At 30.0% G+C, this 19,694-nt stretch overlaps 1 protein-coding gene across 1 annotated transcript; it reads left to right on the top strand.

The window, feature by feature from the left end:
• The first annotated feature begins 8,989 nt into the window (after positions 1 to 8,989).
• LOC129990998 (calmodulin) lies at positions 8,990 to 17,535 on the top strand. Its single transcript, XM_056098195.1, has 5 exons — positions 8,990 to 9,350; positions 11,069 to 11,099; positions 12,186 to 12,329; positions 14,654 to 14,896; positions 16,985 to 17,535. Exons 1-5 carry the CDS (start codon positions 9,348 to 9,350, stop codon positions 17,011 to 17,013), a joined length of 450 nt encoding a protein of 149 aa, XP_055954170.1. The 5' UTR covers positions 8,990 to 9,347; the 3' UTR covers positions 17,014 to 17,535.
• Positions 17,536 to 19,694: the final 2,159 nt, after the last annotated feature.

Below are 19,694 nucleotides of genomic sequence, written 5' to 3'. Positions count from 1 at the left end.
AAAATTTTCTGAGATACGAACGAATTAAAGGCTTTGAAAATTCTCTTACGATAACTAAGAACACAAGGTATAAAAGCATTTCAATGATAGAAGCAATTCGATAATGAATATAATTTTTAATGTTGGCACTAACTAATCAAAGTATATTCGTATTAAAGGCATCTTATTATTATTTAAATTGGAAATTCTAAGATCCAGAGGGAAAATTCGAATTACAGATGAATTTGTGTTTAAAATATTTCAGTTGACAAATAACATCTTTTGGATAATTTCAAAGAAACGAAAAATACCTAATTGATTTTTAAAAATATGAGGAAGATGATATAGTTGGCAATTTTGTTTCCTGTTATTTGAAATATTAAAAGAACACTTCCCATTATGATGCCTCCCAAAGCTGGGGTCCAAGAAATCAGTCCTCCTATCAGTCTCCTTTTCTTGCTGAGTCACCGGTTGAGATATACTTGCTGTACAATACCTGAAATCTTCTTCTATTAATTAGTTCCAGGATGAAAATTTTCATTGTGTCGGTAACCTATGCATTAGGGTTATTTCTCTTAATTTCGAATTAAAATTAACAAAAAATTCGTTTGCCTTGATTGATTCTTTATTTAAGGCATCTTTTACTTTTTTAAGATTACGACTTCCCATGCCATTTATTTCCATTTAATAGTTTGCTTTTGATATCATTATCGTTTGCCGTCTAATCGCATTCATTGCGTAATCTGATACTTCTCAACTCGAAAAAAATGGATAAATATTTTAAAAAGCAATATGAATTGCCTGCTCATTTATATAAAAAAAAAAATTGAATCTGTGAGTTAAATGCCGATTTTTTCGAAAATGAATGCTATTTCCAAATGACCAGAATGAATAAAAAATTATAGGAAAAAAATCCGTGTCGAAAACGTAGTTTTACCAATTTTGATATGTCAAAAAAGTTTGCCTTTCGTTAAATAATTTTTTTCACTTTCTTTTTTCTAACTTTATAATCCTATTACTTGTTGGCTTGCAAAATAAAATAAATATGACAGAAATACAAACTGAGAAAAAAAAATCTGGGAGATACCAGATTCACTTTTCCTTCTCCTCTTTCGTTACGTCTTCGCCTTTTATGTAAAATTCTCCCTTCAATATGTTCTTTGACTCATTACTTCCAAATTAAAGCACAGATTTCAGTAATTTCTAGCAAGCTATATTGATAGCATCAAAATCAATGAGTGTGAGATAAATTTATTTTAAAAAATTGATAGCAATTTTTTAAAGAAAAAATTGTTTATAAACCGATAAAAAGTTATTTTTAAGAACTTTGTTGTAGATAAATGTTAAAAAGATTTTAAAAATATATTAATGGATTAAAGAAGTAACGATTAGTGTAGAATTTCTTCCTTTATCTCGAAAATATAAGAAAATCTAGATAAAAGGCGATTTATACCAGTTGAAAAATATGCAGGAGTTGAGAAAATATATCGGATTTTTAAACAAAGCAAGCAAATGAAAAACTGTGTTCAGATTTGTACCGGAAATGAAATGAAACTGTCATATAAATATAATGTAAGGGTTAAGATTCTTTTGTTGATAAATTACAATAATAAAATTTCTTTAGTATCTAAATTTTAGAAATATTTTGCAATTCAACAAAAGAAATTTTTCTTCGATTTTTAAAAAAAATGCAGTATTTTCAGTTTTTTTCTATTTTGCAAAAGATAAATATCAAATACTCTTGATATCTCTGTCATTATTTAAAATGTATAAATAATGCTTATAATCAAAACAATAAGAGGTGTTGAGACTCTACCTGAATTTCATTTCATTCAGTCGTTTCTCCGCTAATAAGATTCAAAGATGTGGGATCGTAATGTGAAATAATCCACTCGTTATTAATCCGACTCCATTTTATTATCTATCTAAATTACAATTCTATTTACATGCTATATTTATATTTAGTTGCCATATACAAAAACATACATTGGTTTCGCGCGCAGTTAATTCTGATTTTAGAGTTGTAAAAGCAAGTTATAGCTCTAGTATGATTAAAGTTAAAATTAGTTTTTAGCCAAAGGCGCTCGTAACATCCTCCCACCTTTTGATTTTTAAATTAGGAGGTTACAAAATCAAAATTAACAAAATATTGCATTCAAAATATTTAGAAATCAAAACATGAAATGCACATATTTGAAAAGTACATAATAAAGTTTAAAAGTTAGTTAAAACGTGAAGGTTTAACCACTTTTCTTCCACTTCTAGTTTTTGTTTCATAGTCGTTATTTTCCGAGCTCGGGATTTCGATTTCTTCATACGAAGCAACCGGTTCGTTTTTTCTCGCACCCACAGGATTGTCATTGTCTAATTCCAAGGGGTATAAACGTTGCACTGGACGCACAAGTTCCCCACTCGCTGTTTTTAGCTTCACTACTCGGATGCAGCCATCTTTCCCAGGAAACACTTCGATTACCAATCCCAAAGGCCAGTCTAGTCGCTTTTTGATATCACTTTCAATTATAACAATATCTCCCACTTGCACTTGTCTAGATTCCTTTCCTTTTGGCTTCTTCTGGATTAACAAGCTTAGATATTCTTTTCGAAATCTTTTCCTCAAGTCCTCTCGTAATTTTTGTTGATACTGATATCGTTTGGAGATATTTACTTTATCCAAAGTATCCAAATCGGGAACTCCTATCTTTGTAGTCTCTTGAATGAACATTGAGGGAGTCAGTGGAATTAAATCATTCGGATCTTCCGATAGATAATTCAAAGGTCTAGAATTGATGTTGGCTTCTACGTCACAAAGAATAGTGAACATTTCTTCGTAATGAAGCGATGCCTTTCCTAAAACTCTTCTTAAAAGCTTCTTCACCATCTTAATCATGCTCTCAAAAAATCCGCCCCACCAAGCAGCTGTTGGGGGGTTAAATTTCCACTGAATTCTTAAGACGGAGGCGTCATTGACAATCTTGTCCCAATCAAGAGAACCCATCAAATTATTTGTTCCAGTAAAATTTGTTCCGTTATCGCTGTATATAGTCCTAGGTCGCCCTCGTCTTGCGACGAATCTTCTAAAACCTAGAAGGAATCCATTAGTTGAAAGACTCTGTATTAATTCCAAATGAATGGCCCTATATACAGCGCAAGTAAAAAGCAAGATCCAGGCCTTTTTCCCATCCTTTAAATGAAGCGGCCCTGCTAAATCCACTCCAGTGACTTCGAATATCAAGGCTTCCCGTACACGATCTTCCGGTAGTGGCGCAGGAATTGATTCAATTTTCTTGCTCGTATATCTTTTGCATCTTATACACCTTGAGAGCACTTTCTGGACAGTTTTTCGGCCCTGCAGAATCCAAAATTTTTGACGGATATCTGTTAGGACAACTTGAACTCCAGCATGGGAAGAGATCAAATGATGTTCGAAAATCAATCTCTCCACTAATGGGTGCTTACAAGGCAATACTAGAGGGTATCTAAAATTTTCTTCATCATCTCGTCTAGTAATTTTAGTTTTCAATCTAATTAGTCCATCAGAATCATTAAACACACAGAGTGATTTAAGTTTTGATCTTGCATCTTCGTTATTAAAGGTTTCTTGTTGCACGATTTGTATCACCTTTCTTTCGGCGGCATCTAGTTCTGCAACAGTTAAAAGATCTTTCATCTTGTTAATTGGATTTCGGCAATTTTGTACAAATCGTAGCATCCATGCTATCATTCGCACAATTTTAGAATATCTTGAGAACTTGTACAAATACCAGGATTTATTCAGATCTGTAGAGTTGACTAAAGTTACGACCCTCTTTTTCCTTTCCCGGAAAACCTCTTCAAAATTGTATTCAGAGTCTGTCGCTGGCCATTCTTCTTCTGGAAGTTTCAACCACTGTGGGCCCTCCCACCATCTCGATTTCAAAAATCCTTGGATTGAACAACCACGGGAAGGGAGATCAGCAGGATTGCAAGTGCCTGGGAGATGCTTCCCAGCATCCTTTGAAGAAAGACTTCTTATTTCTTCTACTCTGTTATTCACGAACGTACCCCAATGATCTTCTTTTTGAATCCAATGAAGAGCAACAGAAGAATCTGTCCAATAAAAAGTAGGTACGTCTCTCAAAGACATAGAATTTTTAATATCTGAAGTTAACCTAGCTACAATGCAGCATGCCAATAATTCTAGACGAGGTATTGTAATAACCTTTAAAGGTGCTACTCTACTTTTTGCTTCTATAAAATATATTTTGACTTCCTCTCCCAAGGTATTTCTCAAAAATACGACAGAACTGTATGCAACTTTGCTGGCATCACAAAAGGTATGAAGACCTAGTCCTTCTGTGCAGCCATTGATCTTTACACACCTAGGGATCTTAACTTCAGACAGCAATTTCAAATCAACAATCAAAGTTTTGAATTTTTTCTGAATGTCATCTGGTAGAATTTCATCCCACCCTAAGTTTCTTTTCCAAATATTTTGCACTAAGAGTTTTAAACATATTGTCACAGGACATAAAAATCCAAGTGGATCAAATATCTTTTGAGACGTTGACAGAATATTTCTTTTACTGCAAACATCAAAATTAAATTCTGTATTTTGTAAATCACAGAAAAGGAAATCTTCATTTGTATTCCATAACAGTCCAAGTACTGAGGTTGGAACAGTTGGCTCGTCCCGACTTAGGTCCCTTGTATATTCCCAACCTCGAAGATCAAAACAAGCCTTGGAAAGCAACAGCTTTGCTTCTTGAATGAATCGGGTAAGATCATCTTCATTGCGCACGGATGTCACACAGTTATCTACATAAAAGGAATTCTTCAATATTTCGAAGGTTTCAGGAAAGCACTCTTTACTTTCCTCTAGATGATTCATCAAAACCGTTGCCAAGAGGAAAGGACTACAAGTGAGGCCAAAAACAAGACGGCGGTGACGAAGTATCTCAAATTTTCTTGTTTCGTAATCTTTCCACCAAAGAAATCGCAAAACATCTTGATCCTCTTTTGCAATTGAGATTTGAAGAAAGGCTTTTTTAATATCAGAAATTACCCCAATGTTATTTTGTCTGAATTTTCTTAAAATGGGTGGAATTTGCTCTATTAAATTTGGTCCCTTTTCCAGACAGTCATTTAAGGACGGAACTTTCTTAACTCGACAAGAAGCGTCAAACACTGGACGTACTTTGGTTGATGAGTTTTCCTTAAAAACACCTCGGTGCGGCAAATAATAACTTGGATTTCCTTCCTCCATTTTGGGCACTTTCTCTATTATATTTTCCTCAAGCCATTCTTCAAAAACAGCCTCATATTCTGCATATCTCTTTTCATCTTTTAACTTTTGTGAAGTACGGATACAACGTTGTTCAGCTGTTGATCTATTGTCTTGTAGAATTTCTTTTGCTTCTATCCAAGGTAGCTTAACTATGTATCTGCCATTTTCATCTCTATCCACTGTTTTCATAAAATGATCCATTGCGTTTCTTTTCCTTTCCTCTTTAGATTTAGTTACAACTGGATCCATAATACCTAAAGTTTCTAATTTCCAAAGATCAGCGATAGAGCTATTTTGTATTAGCATTGAAGTCACCAGTTGAGCGGAAGTATTTTCCTCTTTTCCTCCAAAAACTTTACCCATGATCAGCCAGCCTAATTTTGTTTCATATGCTACTAATCCACATTTCAGAGCATATATATTTCCTGAGAATAACTGTCCGCAAAAGTCAGCCCCTATCAGCAATTCAATGTCCGGACAATCTTTGCCTTGATCAGAGAGTATTATATTCTTTTTCTTCAACTCCTTTTGCCAATTTCCTTTGTGGATCCGAGGTATTTTTCCGCATATAATTGGTTGATCGAGGACTTGCATATCGTAAGTGAATCCCGTATTCAAATTCTGAAGGGTTATTTCATATAGTCCATGATCTTGTTTTTCTAACGTAGATCCACCAAATACCGAATGTATGATATTTTTAACTTCAATGGGCCTCAGATTCATTTCTTTAATTGTTTTCTCTAATAAGTATGATCGCTGCGAACCACTGTCAATAAGAGCTCGTACTCTGCGTGTTTTACCTTCTGCTTTAATATTAACTTGCAATGTTTGAAGCAGAACTTCTTCAGCAGCACACTGATTGGATAAATTGACATTTAGATTCTCTTCCACCTCAGGTGTTTTGACTTTTGGTTTGTTTGTTGGCAGATCTGGACACATCAAAGTCCAATGCCTCTTATTACAAAGCAGGCACTGTACATTTGACTTGCAAATTCTTGACCTATGGCCAGGCTTTAAACAAGTGAAGCAGCATTTTTTATTTTTCAAAATCTTTTGTTTCTTTTCAAAATCAAATTTTTTGGCATTGTAACATTCTTTGCTTTCGTGAGGGTTTTCACAAAAAACGCAGATGGTATTATGTTTTCTTTTTTCTGTACCTCCTGAAAACAAATCTGTAGCAGTAGCCACAGAATCAGAATTCCTCTCCTTACACACCTTAGGTGCAAATCCTGATTTCGCTAAGCGAATTCTTTCCTCACCTTCTATTTCTGTTTTCAGAAAGAGTAATAAGTTTTTCAGTTTTTCTGAATAAGCATTGCTTTCCGGGTCATGATTTGCTATTATAATTGGATTACGCAGCCATACCCTGAATATATCTTCAGGTATGCAGGATTCCACCAGGGGGAAAAGCATTGCTGAATACTTGTCTGATGTTAAACCAATTGATTCTAGAGCTCTTAAGTAAGTTTCTAATTTATCATAAATTTGCGACGTGCTTAATTTCCTTTTAGCTTCTGAAGCATTTATTATAACTAATTTTAGTAGCTCACGAACGTAGTATTCAATAAGCAACTCATCCTTTCCGAAACGCGATTTTAAACTTTCTATTGCCTTGCAATAATTCGCATTTGTTGGAGGATAACTGTCTATAATTTCCCGAGCTCTAGTTCCTTCACTTACACATTGGATCAAATATTGAAATTTGTCTTCATTTTCTAATTTATCATCATCATGAATACGCTTAAATTGACTCCAGAAAGCCAGCCAATTCTTAATTTCACCGTTAAATTTAACGAGTTCTATTTTAGGTAACTTAAGTTTTCGTTTAATTCTAGGAGAAACAGAACCAACGCTTTCCTTTTCAGCGTAAGAAAGTTTAGTCAAATATATGTCCACATTTACTTTCGCTTCAATCATTTTTGTGCTGTATTCTTCGATTTTCATATACTCATCTTCATACTTTTCGGTATCAGAATTTTCCAGAAGAAAACTACATATTTCATTATCTAATTTGGCCAAATCCGAATAAATTCGTTCCAAATTGCCGAAAAGTGATTTAATCTCTTTTTCCTGAGGTTCATCGACCATTAATTTTTCAATTAAAACATTATACGTTTTCGTAAAGTTAGATCTAATAGGTATTCGCTTCTTAACGGACATCTCCATTTTTATTTCACTACTTAATTCTTATTGCAAATAAAAACAGACGTACCGTATTTTTAGCAATCACGTCCGGGTTCACCACAATGTTGAGACTCTACCTGAATTTCATTTCATTCAGTCGTTTCTCCGCTAATAAGATTCAAAGATGTGGGATCGTAATGTGAAATAATCCACTCGTTATTAATCCGACTCCATTTTATTATCTATCTAAATTACAATTCTATTTACATGCTATATTTATATTTAGTTGCCATATACAAAAACATACATTGGTTTCGCGCGCAGTTAATTCTGATTTTAGAGTTGTAAAAGCAAGTTATAGCTCTAGTATGATTAAAGTTAAAATTAGTTTTTAGCCAAAGGCGCTCGTAACAAGAGGTATGCAAATAGTGAAAATCTATAGATAAAATCGATTGTAGCTTATAATAAGTACAACCACTATGGATAGGCCTTTTCACAATAATTGAAAATATTTCAGATCTGATTTTACTCATATTTTGCAAGGCTTCTCTCCCCCCCACCACCACCACACCCCCTTCGTTTTCATGAAATAAGTAATTTTTATTCTCAAATAACGGAAACAAATTACTGAAATGATGATTTATTCATTGGATTGAATTATAGCACGTGATGACTGTTTGAATTAAGCATGCACCATTTAAAATCAATGATTATTTTATTTCCTTTTATATTTCATCTTTTTATGTGTATTTTGTTATTTGAATTGTATAAAACAGCTTGGACGATTTTCCCAAAAGTCTTTGATTTTTAAACTCTTCTAAAGAATAAAAACTTAATTCTAAGTGCCAGCAAAACTTTCATATATAATAGAATATCATTTAAAGGCGTATATGTATTTAATTTTTTAAAAGTTAAGAAAGGCTAATGTAGGTATTAAATATTTTCTACATGTTACTACTGTCATGTTATTAGATTATGATAAGAATCGATCATTAAAAAATGCGTGATGCTATTAGATGATCTGTAAATTGAAGTTGAACTTAAAAGCTTTGGAGCGTCATTAAATTTGTTATATAATAATTATCATTAAATATAAGGTAGAATTAAGCTATTGCATTTGGATGCCAAATTTCACTATTGTGCAGTTTTGAACAGATGTAGCTAATTGCAACTTTCTGATGCATTCATTAAAAAGTATATAAAAAGCTTCAAATTTCAAAATTTAAAAAAAATCACCTTGAAAATTCAGCAACCAGGTGATTAAAATATGTGCAAAAATAATAATGTGATTCATTCTTGTATTTAACGGAAAGATCTCCAAATTCTGAATCCAAATTAATATTATGTGAAATAAATTTTACAATCATTAAGTGCTACAAAGAAGTGCGGCAATTAAGAATTCATAACGAATTGTTTTCTAAGTCGTAAACAAATCCCGGTCAAGGTTTTCATTGTGAACTCACGAAGAGAAGGAACGTAAACGCAGAAGCAGCGTCACATTTCGCGCCAAACTTCACTTTGTGGCGGAAAGCGTAAGAAATAAAGCCGCCGCAATGCGGGTATGACTTGACCAATCATACAATACTTGGAGAGACGACCGCGCTTTTCGTCTCAACTGCGCGCTCGAATGGCGCAGCATTGCTTGATTCATACGCAGTCAGTAAGTAGTCCGCAAAATCTAACGTAATATAAAATAACGAAGACGGTCACTTGGCTCTCTGAATTTTCCGAAACGCAGATTTTGACCAGAGGGTTGTCGACGTCGCTACTTTTTGGTAAATTCTCGATCCTATCAAATTGTGGATTAATACAGTCGCACGAACATCTGAAGTCACGTTTGATGTTTTCACATTGCCTCCGCCATCTGAGGAACTGTTTTATTAAGTGCCGAGCGGTTCGAAGATTGTGATAGTTTGCGTCGTTTTGCTGTAGATTTGTGTTGTGTTGCTGTTATTTTTTTATTTACTAAAAATCAATTAAAATGGTAAGTACTAGCTTTTATTATAAAATACTTCACGATCGAGAATATTTTTATATTTTATTCTATAAGCAAACTTGGACGTTAGCGGTTTCAGTTTCGTGGTTGTCGGTCTGCAATGACGTGGGATCGTTTAAGTACGTTCCATTGCCAATGCAGATTGAAAGTACACCCTATCCTTTGTCAAAATCTGTTACTAATATAAGGTTATGCATTTTGTGGAAGAATTAATGTCATTACACAAATAACTAATATGAATATACATACGGAAATAGCTTAATGAATTCGGAATCGTAAAAAAACTTGTGTAAGGGAACTTGCCGGCTGACAATCATTTCCTGCCTCGCCTTTATTGCTTTCAAATCTTTTTCACACGTATAGAAAAGAATGTTTTGAACTCAATTTTTTCCCTCAAGCTCCTTTTAATTTTTTTCTTCAAATTCTAATATTCTATTTATATAATAAGCCTCCAATTATGCAAAGTTAGGATTTTATGATGAATTCAGTGCATAGTTAAAATTAATGCATTTTTGTTAAATCCAATTTACCATCGTTTCAAAAAGTGTTTTTACTTCTTTTTCTCCCTATGCAATTGTGAAAATTTAGTCCGTTTTTTGCTAATGTATTGATTTAACGCAGTCGCTTTGAAATGATTGTTGTTTTAAAATTAAAATTTGCTGAGAATAAAATAATTAACCAGTTTTTTAACCAAATGTTTATGTCGGCAATTTAATTAATACCTTAATTTATTTTAATAATTCATCGGTTTGTCATTTTTTAGATTAACAATTATAATTTCAATACATAAATTGTTCTTCAAAATTATTGAAGTGCCTGAATTGGCAAATTTTTCAATGAAGGCTAAATACTCTTGACCTTGGTGTTATTTACAATTGAATCAAATCTATATAATTTAATTAGGTGCAAAAAGGAAAAGCATATGATTTAGAAAATAAAAAATGTTATTTTCATTTGCGATTTTCTGTTGCCAATAATTCTTCCTACTGTATATTATAGAAGGAAAAAAATATTCTTGTATATCACTAAATTTTGCAAGGTTTCTCTGCAATATTGAAGTATTTTTTTTTTCCTTTGTATTAGACTAGTATCTTCTACTAAAGTATTACAGGAAGGATGCTACATAGTGTAAATGAATGCTTAATGAGGCATTCGGAATACGAGTTAATATTATAAAATGAATTGGTTAAAATAAATTTTGGCTATGTGCAAATCTGTGTTTTTGCTAATGTAAATATAGGAAAACTTACTTTAGACTAGATATTGAAAAGGAAAAATAATAAGTAGCTTTTATTATAATATGCTTTTGTGTAACCTTAAGTAGTTCTCATGTCCTATTAATCTAATTCTCCTATTAATAGTCCTATTCTCAAGTCCTAATAATATATTTTTCATCTTAATTTTTCAATTTATGAATATACAGTGTAGTGAAAAATACAAGTTTTAACATAAAATATAAATGTATTTTTCTGCAGATCTTAATATAGTGTAATATGCAGATTAACGTGTATTGCGCCCAGTTTACTTACAGGTGAAAGGGATTTTTTGAAATTGTTAGGTTTGTGCAGATTGTAAAGTGAAATGTTTATCATTAATTCTCTGAAATTAACTTATGTTCTTTATTGCAATAACTGAATGCAATTTTTAAGTATATTTTTATTATTTCTTTTAAAGATTTAACCATTTCTCTTCTCTTGTTTTTGCAGGCCGATCAACTTACAGAAGAACAAATAGCAGGTAATTCTTTCTAAGCTTGCTTTTATAAAATTGTCTTAAATTTTCAGTTTGTTAAAATGCCTATTTCATTACATATGTACTATCTTTTTTTAAAAAAAAATTAATATTTAAGAAAAAGAAATGCTAAGTAGTATTTAAGATGTTTCTAGAGTTAGAAAAACGTACATCTTAAAAATTCATATAGACTCCACTTGGTAAATTTGTGAATGTTCTAATTGTTATTGTTCTTAAATATATTTAATGTTACTATGATCTTAACAATACTAAGAAAACAAGCATATTTTACTATCTCGTAAATTCATTTTGAATTAAAATTCTGTTGGGGTAAAAAAAATTGTCATATTTTATTAAGAATTAAATATAGAATGTTTCCATAAAATTTCAATATTGATAAATACTTGAATGTTTCTCCCCTTTTAAATAGAATATGTATTTGAGTTTTATAAGACACCTATTTATGGATTAACTTTAGAAGCTGTACATATAAGTTTCATTTAGTACCGATTGCAAATTTATATGTATACATAAACAAGTCTACATTTGTATTTTCTAAGAATGTAATTTGACATAAGAGTAATGTAGACTTGAGGTTAAATTATATACAGAATAATGGAATGGGTTGTAAAATAGTTTTAAGTAAAGAGAAGTTAGAGGAAAGAGATTACTATCCTAAATTTTTAATGGATTCAATTATCATCACGACTTCTTTTTGTCGAAATACAGACTTCTGTTTTTAATACCATGATATATTAATTTGATAAACGATACTTTTCTAAATTCTTGCATGCAAGCTCTTATTTCTTAAAAGAAGTACAGATATTGTTTATATTATTGCATATTTTATTTAGAAATTCATCATCCAGGCTTTATGAATTTTTTAATAAACTCCTCATCTCTCTTCCCTGTTATATTACATTGTAACTTTTTCAATTGTATATCTGCATCATTATTGGGTTGTTAAATACGAGAATGTAAGCTTTGCTAATAGTTGTTTGGGGATAGCTTATATTTATTTTAGAGAGAAGAAAGTTAAATTTTTGAACAATGTCTGGCATTGGATCTTCAACCAGTGTTTTGTAATTTTAGAATTCAAAGAGGCCTTCTCATTGTTTGATAAGGATGGTGATGGAACAATCACAACTAAAGAATTGGGGACTGTCATGAGGTCTCTTGGACAAAACCCTACTGAAGCAGAATTGCAAGACATGATCAATGAAGTTGACGCTGATGGTAATTATCTATTTTTATTCTACGAAATATACATTTAGTTTGATTTACTTATTTAAATTTAAAATTAAGTTTCTACTAGAATTCAAAAATATGGTATTTTTAACTGTAATAATTTAAAAAATGTTTAATAAATCTTAATTTATTAAAAAAGATTGATTAAAATTTAAAAAGAAAATGTTAAAATTAATTATAAATCCTTGTAATATTCTTATCTACCTCTTATATTAATATAGATGTATTTCTAAAAGAAGCTCTTGGCTGTTATTTTTAAATTTAAGGGAAAAAAATAATAAATTACTTTTCTTAATAAGTCTGACATATTTTGATCATTTTTTAACATTAAAATGAACATTGGATGACATGTGAAAATAAATTATCTTCTAATAATAAATCCTAGTTGTAGCTTTATATTGAATGCCTAAGAATATATTGACCTTATTAAAAAAATTAAATTTATGCTGTTGAGCTTTCATGTTTGTATTCATTTTGGATGGCATTTTCTTCAACTTGACTAAATACAGTAAGATAATATGTATAAAATTTGAGTATTAGCTTGTGTAAAATTTTAACTTTTATATAAATATCTGCCATTGTTAAATACATACCTATATTCTGATCTAGACTCGTCATACTCATTCTAAAGCATACTGAAATTGTCTTTCTGCATATTTATTTTGAATAGTCAATCTTAACTTTTTATATTTTTCACAAATTCATCTTCTGAAAGGGAATTAATAGAATAGAGTCAGTTTAGGTTTTTTAAATTTAACGATGCCTACTTTCTTCCATCCTTGTTTTTTAAATTTCCAAATGTTAAGCATTGTAAACTTCTCTGAAGATGTACAAATTCTTGTTGACCTTTTTAGTGCTTCAATATTATTAACTTATGGAATTAAAAAAAATAGATTTATCAAAGTTAAATTAAGATCTTGATTTGGATTCAGAAATACTGTTTACTCTTAATTTCTTCTCGGTTTACATCTTATAGTCACGACAACTAATTTCAGCAACTAGATTGAGATTCTTATTTACTACCTTTAATTCCAAATCTATAAATATATGTTAATGAATATTCCTCTGTCTGCAAATACTTATATAAAACTTTATGAGAGATCATATATTATTTATATTCGTAGATTTTATGAGAAGATGAATTTAACGAAAAAAAGCATGTATTAGACCATCTTTTTATCGAATTCGATTTGAAATTAATATTTTATAGCTAAAGATAATTCTTAAATGTATCTACTTTATAAAGTAAATCTGATGGCCTGTAGAAACTGCTAAAGTTTTTTGAGAATTTAAGCATGACACGAAAAGTAATAAAAATGTTTCTTTTAAATAATCTAAGCCATATTAGTCTTATTACTGCTATATAATTAAGATCAAAGCTTAAAATATAGACAGATCAGGCTAAAACTTTATCATGCTGCATTGTTAAGTCTCCATGATAGTTGTCTTACATTTTTTTCTCTTAAATAATCAAAACCATTATGTTTATTTTTTAAACTCTTGTCAGTTGTGGAAAGTGAACATTTAACTTGAGGAGAAGATCGTGCTATAAATTTTTCTTATTCATAGTAGTCTGTATCTTAAACGCTTAGAATAAGTCCTCACTTCCAAGATGATGATAAAATTAGTTGTTAGACTCTTGCCTTTCGCCTTATGCTATTTTTACATACAAAATAACATTTTTTTTTTTTTTTTTTTTTTTTTTTTTTTTTTTGTAATCTTTTAAAAAATTTCTTTAATTTTAAACTTTTTAAATTTATATAAAGAAAAATAAAGATCCAGAAACATAAGGAATGCTTTTTAAATATACAAATAGTAAAATTAGTCTTTGATTAACTAAAATAATTTGCTATAGCAATTCTTCTTTTAGAATTAAAAGTGTAATTGTTAAATAGAGCTTCATCAACATATTTGCATGAGATTCTCCATGAATTTCTTAAGCTGTATTGTAAATGGTGATTTGTCTGTATAAACTAAAATTTATTGGTATTTAGATCTAAATTTAAAGTTTTAAAATTTCATTTACTATCAATATAAATCTTATTGTAATACTTCTTGAATTATATGTTATTGAACATTTTAAACTTTTAAGATTATTTTGAGAATTTTACTGCCTCTTTTTTTTATTTATTTTTTTTAACTGATTCATTCTGTAGTACATTTATTCAAGTTTTTTGTTTACCAATTCAGTACGAGACTTGTGAATTTAAACTAAAATTATTATTAAAAACCTTTCAAACTGAGTTACCTAAAATGAGTATGGAAGTCTTATTTTAAACAAAATAAAATTCACTGCTATTTCCAATCTTCAGGTAACGGCACAATAGACTTTCCTGAGTTCCTTACTATGATGGCACGGAAGATGAAGGATACAGACAGTGAGGAGGAAATTAGGGAAGCTTTCCGTGTCTTTGACAAGGATGGAAATGGTTTTATTAGCGCTGCTGAACTTCGCCATGTCATGACGAATCTGGGTGAGAAGCTGACAGATGAGGAGGTAGATGAAATGATCAGGGAAGCTGATATTGATGGTGATGGCCAAGTTAACTATGAAGGTAAGTTTGTGGGAGTGATGGTATTGATAGCATAATGGCACATAATTTATTACTTATACAATCTAACCTTTCATTTTACTTTTAGGCTATTAAATTAATTCATAAATACAATGGATTCTTATGACATAAATTCTTAAATGTATTTTGTCAGCTGTATTTTCATTTCCCACATAATGTAGCTTCCTATTATAATCACTTTAAGACTTGGCTTTTTTTTAAAAACCCCATTTTAATGAAATATTGGTTTCTGTTTTCCTAAACAATTATGCACAATCAGCCTTAATAAAAACTTAGTTTATATATATATATATATATATATATATATATATATATATATATATATATATATATATATATATATAATATATTCATTCATTTTTAAAATAATGATTAGTAAGTTATTATAAATATTTCCTATCTTGTAAACTGATAATGAGACGATTCCTTTCCCTCCCCCAAATGATTTTTAAATGTAAGCTTAATCTTTAGCCTTTTTATTAAAAAAAAAAAAAAAAAAACCTTGAATGGAATGATTTGTATTTGAACACAAAGTATGCAAATGACATTATCAAAGTATTAAAAAAAGCTTTGAGTATGATAAAAGTTATTCTTTTTTTTTTTTTTTTTTTAATTGTCAATAAATAATATTTACTTTCCAGTGCGAAACCTTGAAAACAAAGGAAATTGTATTCAACAGTAAACAGGATGAAAACAGCTTAAATATTTCCTTTATTATTGTTTACAGATTATAAACTTTATTTTTATTAGTCTGGTAATGAGGCTGTTAGCAAAAGAGAAATCGTTTGTCTGTTTTATATTGAAATTTCGGACATTCTCGATGATGCTATTAACCCTACAAGTCCTCGCTTCCCGGCATTGTCCCATTCGAAGGGATCAGACTCGGGCGCTTTTGGGGGGGGGGATAAATGAGTTTAAGGGATGAAAAGTATTTCTTGATAAGCACTCGTTTAACCACTCCAAAACTCCTGAGTCAGGCCCCTATTGAACTGGGCAGTTGGTGCTCATAGGGTTAAAGTGTCCTTTAAAATGGTATATAAATTTTATCAAATATAGGAAAAAGGAGTCATTATCAGTTGGAATTCTTCTTAAAATTCTTATTCATTTTTATTTTAAATTCTTTAGAACCTGCCTTTAGTGACTGTTATCAATATATCTAAAATTTGTAAAACCAGTCTTTGGTTTTACAAATTACATTGATTTAACAGTCGATTTTTTTTTTTTTTTTTTTGTCTGTTTTTATTTTTGTATGAAGTTAATCCTATTAATAGTCTCATGAAGTTAAAATCGATATTCTTCTATAGATACTGTCCATTTCTAAGATATTGGAACATTAGTTTTATACATTCCCTGTGGAGAAGAAATCTTAATATAATTTTGTCATCTTACAAAAAATCTTGTGTTTTGATTTAACTAATGTTATATGAAAACTAGAGACCTTATATTAATATACAAGAGAAATTTGATTGAAATTTGTTCAATAGTTCTGGCTGGTAAAAAAATCTTGCAAAATTTCTCTGTAGTATGTATTATGCAGTTTTGTTCTTTTTAAGTAATCTCAAAAATGGAGGGAGAAGGCAGGTAAAACTGTATCTAAGGCTCGTGAGCTTTCGTGCAAAACCAAAATTATTGAAATTGACCTTGTCAATTGAGGCTGAGTCCCCTTTTTTCTTATTCCCTTTTAGTTTAAATACGGGTTAACTATATATTTAATTTTTATCTATCAACTTGTCTGAATATTGATTAATATTAACAGCCTATTTTAAGGATTTGCTATATTTAATGTATTGTGTAATTAACTATCATAGCTCTTTAATTATGTTCTAATGCTAGATCAGAAGTCCATTAAGAAAACAATTGCTTATATTTAACCAATCAATATGATTTGTGTGATATGAACAATCTCTCAGTAAAATATGAACTTTACCATTAGAAAGACATAAAATTGAGTTTCATTAAAATGATTATCATAAAAGTAATGCTAGTTCTTTTCAGTTGCTTATACTTTAGATATTAATTCTTAGTTTTCATGTGCAAAGATTTCATTGAGTTTTCTAACACTTTTTTTAGAGTTCGTTACAATGATGACATCAAAGTAATCTACAGTTCTGGGGTACAGTATGAGCAGGTGTGCACTGTCTACAACAGCAAGTACAGTGACTGTGTTAAAAGCTTTAAGAAGTTCAGATTCTTTTTACTTCTTTCTATTTTAATGTTCATGTACAAAAACTAGCAAGTAACACTCCTCTATCAGTCATCTGGTGTTACCACTTGTAAAAACAATTTTGTACCATGTTCAAGCCTGCAAGATGCACTCTGGATGGTGTGGATGGCTGATTCTATTGTCTGAAATTTTTTTTTTTTTTTCTTGGTCTCTTCTGTAATTTTTAAAGAGAACTGTGTTTCATTTGCCTCTTATTGTTTGTAAAGTTTTAATTATACACATTCCATCAGTCTGAGTTCATGTGCTCTTTTAATTTGTAATGTTTTTCTTTTTAAATTTTTGAGGTTAACCAGTGGAATCTTGCAGAACTTATTGCTTGCTACGTGCAATTGTAAGGTTATTCCTCACATGCACGTTAAAAACATTTTTCAATAAAAAAAATTCTTAAGAGACTAAATGTGTTTGTCGTTAAATCTTTGTGAAGTTTTTGCAACACCCATATACAAATGAAGTAATTCTTTGAATAACCATAACTTTACACTAAGTTTAAAGTACTAGAAATTCAAGCGTATATTTCGCTTATATATATAATTAGTCAGCAAGCTACAATAGAACTACATATTTTTATATTTCTGGACAGCTTTTTAAACAGAAATAAAATTGTTGAAAGTTCCAATGAATAATTGACTGACAAATAGCTCGGTTGTGCCGATGATATTACCCTCACTTAATAGTATGAAAAAAGAATTAGTCATTAAACCAGTGTTTGTAAATTTTAGAGGATAAGAATTGTTCACTGCATTAAAATTTAAACTGACAAATTCTTGTATGGTAATAACAATTATTTCCCCCTTTCAAGATCAAGTTATTCCTACTCTAAGCAGATAAGTGACCTTGCCATGTTTTAATCAGTTAAGATTGTTTCAAATCCTAGATGATACTTAGAAATTGAGCATCATTTAGAAGTTGATTAAATTGAAAAATTTGGAATGCTAAATGTTTTGATTGCTTGAATATGGAATTGTGAAAATCTTTTCAAATATTTTAGTATACATTTCATGCTTTTCTGATACAATCTAGAAATGAAAGACTTGATGTCAGTTATTATCAGAAGACAGATTAATATCTTGTATTGAAGTAAAATGTGAAGCTGTGTGTTTAATATTTATTACTCTGATATAGATTAAAGATAAATTTACTCAATATATTAAAATCTCAGAAATAGTTTCTGTTCATAATAAAACTTGATAGTTTGACACAATCGAAACTGCTCATTCAATCGTAACTCATATTGCTTCATTAATAGTTAAAATTGTGAAGTGAGCTAAAATATGTAGTTGTGCGGCATTCTGCGAAAGAGCTTAAATGTATGCAGATAGTAACTTTGAAGCAGTTACTAGCAAGATGGCCTTGTCATGTGCAGAATTTTGTATATTAAGAAACTAGATAAATGACTTTATTTGAACCACCTGTTTAATGTAATTTGCATCTCAAAGTATGTTGATTTAGTTTAAATGTGTGTTGTGAAGATTTATTATGGATTTTTTCCAAGTGTAACATTTTTTGCCTTAGTGTTTAAAGGATAGCTTGCTTGTAGCACATATTTCATGATTTTAACTGTGAGATTGGCATTGTCTACATAAATTTGTAAGTAAGTTTATTAAATTTTGCTTGTACATGCCATTCTTTTCTAAATTGCTGTTAAAAAAATTGCTTTTACAGTGCTAGAATTATGTATTCAGTTTTGCACTATTTGACAAGATTAAAATTTAATTGTTTGTAAAAATAGTTGCAGGTTTCCAATAAAATTTATGCTGCTCCTGAGTAGTGCTTCTAAGTACTTGTATACTACATTTTATGTAGGAATGTTAATTTGTTATTTGAGGACAAAGTCAATTTTTCTCCTTAAACGATTGTTAAGATCTGTTTAATTGCATCAAATGTTATATAGAACTAGATTTTACCTTATAATGGAGTTATCAGAATTTTTTTTAGTTAAAATTAATATTAAAATTATAATAATGTCGCAGATTGATTTCGGAAGGGAAAAAAAAAATTTTATGCTTTGAGTATCTGATCTGGATTTCTCAAGTTCAATTTTAATTCCCTTTGTAAAATTGTAACCATATAAAAAGTCTTAACATTTCATTCTTGATAATTGGCATACATGCATTTTAAGAATAATTATTTAGATTAATAACACTTTAAGGTCTAAAATGTAACTGAAACTACACAGAACTTTTTTGTTGTTCATATAATTTTCAGTAAAGCAAATTAATCTTAAAATCATTTGATTCTGTAAGAGTTAAATTGCCAATTATATATATTTTCAATACTTACAGATGTTATCTATGAAGTATTTAATGTAAAACTAGAAGAAGGTAGAAATTGGGAAAAAATATTGAAACTCAAACTCCTTACAAACCTTTTGATGTTCCTCTGTGTGTCTATTTATGCTTTAAAATTAACCATATCAAAGAAAGTTTTACAAAGTTGTATCTACATAATTTTTGTTTTAAATAATTATGCGACTCTTGAGTAAATCCTTTTCAGACTAATGGACTTTTTTTTTCTAGTAATTTTCCATTTAATATCAATAGTATATTTAAATAGTTT

The sequence above is a fragment of the Argiope bruennichi genome, chromosome 2, assembly GCF_947563725.1.
Source record: "Argiope bruennichi chromosome 2, qqArgBrue1.1, whole genome shotgun sequence".
Classification (NCBI taxonomy): Eukaryota; Metazoa; Arthropoda; class Arachnida; order Araneae; family Araneidae; genus Argiope; species Argiope bruennichi.
Note: the sequence above shows the minus strand (reverse complement) of the source record. Positions and strands in the feature narration are given on the sequence as shown.

Coding starts and splice junctions, on each gene's coding strand:
- LOC129990998 (XM_056098195.1), top strand. Junction 11,100..12,185: donor TACAGAAGAACAAATAGCAG/GTAATTCTTTCT, acceptor TTGTAATTTTAG/AATTCAAAGAGGCCTTCTCA. Junction 12,330..14,653: donor CAATGAAGTTGACGCTGATG/GTAATTATCTAT, acceptor TCCAATCTTCAG/GTAACGGCACAATAGACTTT.